The following is a 6162-nucleotide window of genomic DNA, read 5'->3' on the forward strand; positions in this document are numbered from 1 at the left end:
CGGAAGCGTGGGCACTCGGCCGGCCTGTGCTGCTCACGGAGTTCGGCGCGCAGCTCGACGTGCGAGGCGGCGTGGAGCAGTGGCTCACGGCCATGGACACCATCTTCGATCCGCCTACACAGGTGTCGTCCGTTTGCATCGAGGAGGCGTACTACTTTGCTGAGCACGGCTTCGGCGGCGTCGCGTACGAGAACGAAGTGCAGGCGTCGGCGACGACGTCCGAAGAGAGCGCGAGCCGGGTGGTTGACCGCTTTCGCTCGCTCTGCGCGTCGCCGGCGCCGCTGGCCTCGCCCTCGCCCTCACCCCCTGCGGAGACGGCGCCCTCGCCCTCACCTCCTGCGGAGGGCAACTCGGACGACCCACGTGCGACGAGGTTCGGCTTGATGTTTGCGCCCGATGACTCGGGCGACGTGCGGTACGAGATCGACGCGACGCAGCTTGTCGAGTGGGTGGGCGCGCCGCGTGCCAGCGCTCCGGCAAACGCGCAGGACTACTGCAACGGGGCGGGCACGAGCGACGCGCCGTGCGTCTGGATCATCAACGAGGTGGAGGCTGGCGTGTGCGGCGCCGCCGCGGCGGCGCTGCACCTATTCACGAGCGAGGACGTGCCCGGGTGCGACAGCTGCCGCTACGATGCGGGAGGCGTGTCCTTCCTGCCTGGGAGCGCGATCGCCGTGCCTGCGTCAAGTATCACGCAGTGGGGTTCGCTGACGCTGCCCCTACAGCTCGACGGTATGTACTGGGTGACGCCGACTCGGCCGACGGAGCCGCTGCCCGACTACACCGCGCCCGAGACGGGGCGGGTCTACCGCGCCGCCGGGGAGCCGCCGGATCCGTGGGCGATGAACTGTTTCGAGGTGGACGGCCTCGCCGAGTGCAACTCTGACAACTCGGCCGCGGGGTGGCGGCTCGACATCGCGTCCAACACCGCGGAGCTCTACATCAACGCCGTCGACCGCATCGCCCTGACGCGCGGCGCGCGGCGGTCCTTCTTGGGCGACCTCGTCGACCTCAAGATCGAGTACGACGCGTCCAGGTCCAACGTGTTCGCGACGCTCAGCCGAAACGCGGCCGCCAGCCGGAACCCGGCCTTCTACCCCTGCAAGGGCTGCTGCAGCAATTGGCCTGTCCCTGCGACGGCGACGTGCGAGACGCACTGGCGGACCTTTGCAAGGGCGGAGGGGTTTTGAGGCGCGCGCGTAGAGTGTGCGGCGCCCTTGGGGACAAAATAAATGTTTATACTTTCCGATTCTTCGGCCACGCAGCGCGCGCGGGTCGCATAGGTGTGGTTGTCGCCATGGGTCGCTTGAGCGAGCCACGGGAGGTGGTAGGCGCGGAAAGCTAGCGACCGCATGAGTCCACAAGATGCTGTCGGGAGAGTTATTACGAACCAAAACAAGATACGGAAAATCTTCTCCAAAACCAAAAGGAATGAAATCCCTAATAATCTCAACAACATAATAAATAATCTCCGCGCGAGATGGCGGTATTATAACATAGCAGACTATGCCCGGGAACAGTGTGGTTAGGTTAGGTAGGAAGGTGAAGAACAGTCAGGCTCGGACTGGACACCAACGCGGTATGGGTGGGCGCGGGACAGAGATTACGAACGCTGGTGGCCCCTGAAAATAATAAAAAGGCCTCGCCTCCGGTCGTCCACTCGTGCGGGTAACGCACACGCGTATATGCCCCGCCCCGCCGTCCTCGTTGTGTCACAGATCGCGGGTCTCCGCGCCGCCTTTGAGGCGCGTGGCCTCGCCGGGCCGTGGATCCGCTGGACCGAGACCGGTGAGGACCCGGCCCTGCAGCTGCAGTCATGCGACGTACTGGTGGGCGAGCCGGCGCTGCTCGCGCCGCTGGTTGCGAGCGCGCCGCGCCTCGCGTGGCTGCAGTCGACCTTTGCGGGCTGCAACCAGCTGCTCGACGTGCCGCGGCGCGACTATACGGTCACTCGGCTCGCCGGCTGCTTTGGGCCGGACATGGGCGAGTACTGCACGCTGCACATCCTCGCGCTCGAGCGGCAGTATGAGGAGCAGCGCCGGATGCAGAGCCGCGCCGAGTGGGCAGCCTCGCGCGCCTCGGCCGGCTTCACGTACCGTCGCCTCTCGTCGCTCACACTCGGCGTACTCGGCCTCGGAGACATCGGCTCCGAGATTGCTCGCGTCGCGCACCACGGGCTCCGGATGAAGGTGATCGGGTGCCGGCGCGACCCGACGCCTCGCGACACGGACGCGAGCGCCGGCGTGAGCCGTGTCCTCGGCATGGACGGGCTGGCGGAGCTCTTCGCGAGCGCAGACTACATCGTGTCGGTGCTTCCTTCGACGCCGGCGACGCGCGGGCTGATTGACGGCAGCGTCCTCTCCGCCGCCGCCGCCTCGCGCCGCGACGGCGCGCACTCGCCCACGAAGCCGCCCGTGCTCATCAACGTGGGGCGCGGCGACGTGATTGGAGAGAGCACCGCCCTCGAGGCACTCGAGCGAGGCTGGCTGGGCCACTTTGTGAGCGATGTCTTCGCTCCGGAGCCGCTGCGCGAAGAGTCGCCCCTCTGGGCTCACCCAAAGGCTACCGTCACAAGCCACAACTCGGCGGTGACTCAGCCGGAGGACGTCGCCGCCGCCTTCGCAGACAATTTAGAGCGGTTTGAGCGCGGCGGCGTCGAGGCCCTGCGCGAAGGCGGAGCGACCTTTGACTGGGAGGCGGGATACTGACGAGAGGCAGACCGCAGTCCGTTCCCTCGAGAGCTCGCGCGCCACACGTGCATGGTTCACATGTGTTCTTGATGCGATTAAAACGTGTGTGCGTGTGTCTCACAGCACCACGCCTAAAATCTAAATACGATGTCACAACAACTCTCTCGACGCCATTAGGCTCAACGATGTCCGACCGCTCCCGCGCCGTTGCCGTTGCCACGCCACCCGTCGCCGCGCCACCCGTCGTCCGCGCGCGCGGCGGCGGCGGCCACGACCCGCTGCGCCATCTCTCGCTGCACGCCCTGCAAGAGCTGCAGAGCGCGCTGCTGCACCTCGCGAAGTATTTTCGCCTCGACTCTTTCCAGGCCGTCGTGCCGCGCGACGAGGAAGGACCACACGCGGTCGAGCTCCGCGTGCTTCCGCACGCGGTCCTGCAGAATTTTCTTGCCACGCACGCCGGTCTCCGCGGGCGCCGCACAGGCGGGAGAGCTGGTGTCGTCGGGCGTCAGCGAGGCCTGGAACGGGCTGCGTGCCAGCCGGTGGACGGACCGGCGCGGCAGCGCGCGGCCTCGCCGCTTGAAGACGAGTTGCCTTTTTGTCGCGTTGAAACCGTAACACCTGTTGGGCGGCAGCATGCTTGCGGGCTGGCAGGGGAGAGAAGAGAATTTTTACAATAAAACTCCCTCGCACAACCACCGGACTGGCGCGCACTGGAAGAGAAAGCGGAAACCCTGACACAGCAGTCCCACTTCCCTTTCATTGGGGGGGGGTCATAACAAACACGGTGCAGGATCGAGGTGCACGCTGCAGAAGCAGTGTCGTCCCCCCTCTCCTCGACGGTGATGGCGGTGTGACCGATCGAGCTACAAGAGGAGCTTGTTCAGCAGGATCCGGGATAGTCAGATGCACTACCTCACTGGGCCTGAGACCACCACAACCTCCCACCCATTAGGCGGGCAGACAGAATTCAGGGCAGCACTGGCAAGTGCAACGCGCCTCATGTCGGAGAGCGACCGAGCCTCGTTCGCCGCTTATGATGTTAGAGTTTGTTGTAGAGATTTCACGTTGTAGAGCGCCTCTACATCGCTCTACAGGCGACTCACATCGTCACGCGGCGGATGTAGAGCTCTACAGCTCTACAGCGCTCTCCAGCGCTCTACATCTCTACAGCTCTACAGCGCTCTACACTCTACATCCTCTACACCCTCCCTCAGTCGAGCCCGAACTGCCTATCAGACGTGCCGGAGCCGTCCGACTGTAGCGACTAGCACACCTCTGTCCCAGAAACCCGAGGAGTCACAGTCCACGCCTGTGTGACGCACGCCCTGTGAGCGGGGCGGGGCGCGCACTGTGCCTCTGTGTTCGTGCGTCGCCCATCTCTCCTGGAGATGACTGCTCTATTTATTTATTACAAGGGACATTCTGCAGAGATGCAGGGAGGAGCTCAGCCTCGGGAGGAGCTCAGGCGCTTAAGAAAGCGCCAACAGAGGGGGGGGTGCCACAAAGAAAGAAAAGAAACTTTCCCAAGGCGGGGATGGGAGGACGGCACGCGGCCACCACACAGAGAAGAAGGGAATGGAGAGGGGGAAACGGCTTGAATTCTTTAGCTCCGAGTAGAGGGGGCGCGGTCTGCTGCTAGGGGGACCCAAAGCGACAAACAAAACAATCCCAAAGCGCGAGGGGAAAATCAGCCCACAGCCCTGGAGATGCGCGTTCGCAGGGAAGGGGCCATAAGTAAACACGGGTCTCCGAGGGTTGGTTCCGACGAGATTTTCGAAACCCAACAAAAGAAATCACCCCTCTCACAGTGATTTGGGCTCGGCAGCTTGTCAGCCCTCAGCCGAAGCTGGGGCCGGTCCCGTAGCCGAGAGAGCCCGCGCCGTTGAGTTCGACGCGGTCGGGAGGCCTTGCGGAGAGGCCAGCGAGGTGGCGATCGCTGTACTTCATGGCGCCCTCAAAGTGGGGCTGGCTGACTCGCCAGAGGTCGATACTCTGGACGACCCATAGGATGCCACGATGCACGAATGCCTGAAGGAGAGGGAGGCGAGGCCAGAGGCAGACTCAGCTGCTCTCGGGTGATCTCGCTTTGGTGGCCGAAGGACCCGATTTCTTTTCTCTTTCGCGTTCCGAGTCGTGGCACGTGGGGGTGTGTGAGAGAGAGATTTGTTTTGGGGGAGAGAGATTTTTAGCAATACCAAACAACTCTATCTCTAACACTCGTTTTGTTTGTTTTGGGGGTGTAAGATTGCGGGGGGGCATCGAGTCAATGAACCGGGTTTCCCCTTAACTGCAGAACGCCCCCTCTGCTCAGAGCTTGTAGACACCCGACACGGGCTTTTCGCTTCTTCCTGAGTCCGCGCCCTTGTCGTGCCAGAGCGTGCTGTGAGACGGGCTTGGCTTTTGGAGCACTTGGAGTGCAGTCAGTAACCGCACATCCAGGGCCGGGGAGCTAAGAAGCGCACCCAGCGGGCCGGATGATTGGCATCGGGTTGCGGGCACAAGAAAGCCCTAGCCCTGGGGGTGCGCGTTCGCAGGGAAAGGGCCTTAAAGTAAACACGGGTCCCCGAGGGTTAGCTCTGCGCTCCGGGTTTCCCCTAGCAGCGGAACGCCCCCTCTACTCGGGGCTAGTAGACACCAGACACTAGCACGACAACACACACATTCCTCACTGACATCACCGCTCGGAACCCCCCGCTCCGCGCACGGTCTCCTCACCCCCACTCCGAGGGGGGGCCTCCCTCCCCTCGGTCCTCCCTCCTGTTCGCCTTCCGATGGTTCCGCGACGACTGTCCCGACCTAGGTTTCCTGTTCGTGCACAATTTTTTCCCCAGCCACAGCGGCGCCGCGCTTTACTTCGCTGTGTGCAAGATACTCGCGCCGCGCGCTGTATGAAGCTCTCCTCCATACTCGACAAGGGCCGCGCTCTCGCGGAGGACGCCAAGAAGATTGCCGAGTCCAAGCTCGCGGAGGCGCGGCAGCTCGCCGAGGAGGGCGCCGGGGCGCTTCGCTCGGCGACGGCGCGGACGGAGCTCGTGCCCTTCCGAGGGTACCCGGTTCTCATGAAGGAGGTGGCGCTCGCGGAGGGCGGCTTCGCGTACGTGCACATGGCACGGCACGCCGAGACGGGCGAGCTCTTTGCGGTCAAGCGGATGCTCGCGCAGGACGCCGAGTCCGCAGAGCTGGCCAAGGCGGAGCGAGACCTGATGGAGTCACTGCCGCGGCACCCGAACATCGTGGGCATGCTCGCCTCGACGCAGCGGGCGGGCGTGCGCGGCCAGGAGCACCTGCTCCTCCTTGAGTACTGCTCGCAGGGCACGCTCATCAAGCACTGCATGCCGGACGCCTCGGGCGCGTTGCCGCCTCCGCTGCCGTTGCCGGAGACGCTGGACGCCTTCTTGCAGGTGTGCAAGGGAGTGGCCCACCTGCACGCGCAGAGCCCGCCGGTGGCACACCGCGACCTCAAGCTCGAGAA

General features: G+C 64.2%; 4 protein-coding genes across 4 annotated transcripts in view; 3 read left to right on the forward strand and 1 right to left on the reverse strand.

Annotated features, from left to right (window-relative positions):
* Positions 1–1190, forward strand: part of EMIHUDRAFT_252048 (hypothetical protein) — a gene marked incomplete at both ends in the record, with an annotated part of 2918 nt that extends 1728 nt beyond the window's left edge. The window contains 2 exons of the mRNA XM_005789947.1: positions 54–545; positions 603–1190. Of these exons, the coding sequence (XP_005790004.1) occupies positions 54–545; positions 603–1190 (1080 nt within the window). The remainder of the gene's footprint in view (positions 1–53; positions 546–602) is intronic.
* A 495-nt stretch (positions 1191–1685) lies between these two features.
* EMIHUDRAFT_252049 (hypothetical protein) lies at positions 1686–2708 on the forward strand (the record flags this gene model as incomplete). Its single annotated transcript, XM_005789948.1, has 1 exon — positions 1686–2708. One exon carries the CDS (start codon positions 1686–1688, stop codon positions 2706–2708), a length of 1023 nt encoding a protein of 340 aa, XP_005790005.1.
* A 99-nt stretch (positions 2709–2807) lies between these two features.
* Positions 2808–3325, reverse strand: EMIHUDRAFT_252050 (hypothetical protein; the record flags this gene model as incomplete). The annotated part of the gene is made up of 2 exons (XM_005789949.1): positions 2808–2828; positions 2966–3325. The coding sequence occupies 2 exons, from the start codon at positions 3323–3325 to the stop codon at positions 2808–2810; spliced, it is 381 nt and encodes a 126-aa protein (XP_005790006.1).
* A 2253-nt stretch (positions 3326–5578) lies between these two features.
* Positions 5579–6091, forward strand: EMIHUDRAFT_252051 (hypothetical protein; the record flags this gene model as incomplete). The annotated part of the gene is made up of 1 exon (XM_005789950.1): positions 5579–6091. A coding segment is annotated over one exon (513 nt), but the record flags the coding sequence as incomplete, so codon positions are not given.
* Between the last annotated feature and the right edge of the window lie 71 nt (positions 6092–6162).

The sequence above is a fragment of the Emiliania huxleyi genome, assembly GCF_000372725.1.
Source record: "Emiliania huxleyi CCMP1516 chromosome Unknown EMIHUscaffold_1237, whole genome shotgun sequence".
Classification (NCBI taxonomy): Eukaryota; Haptophyta; order Isochrysidales; family Noelaerhabdaceae; genus Emiliania; species Emiliania huxleyi.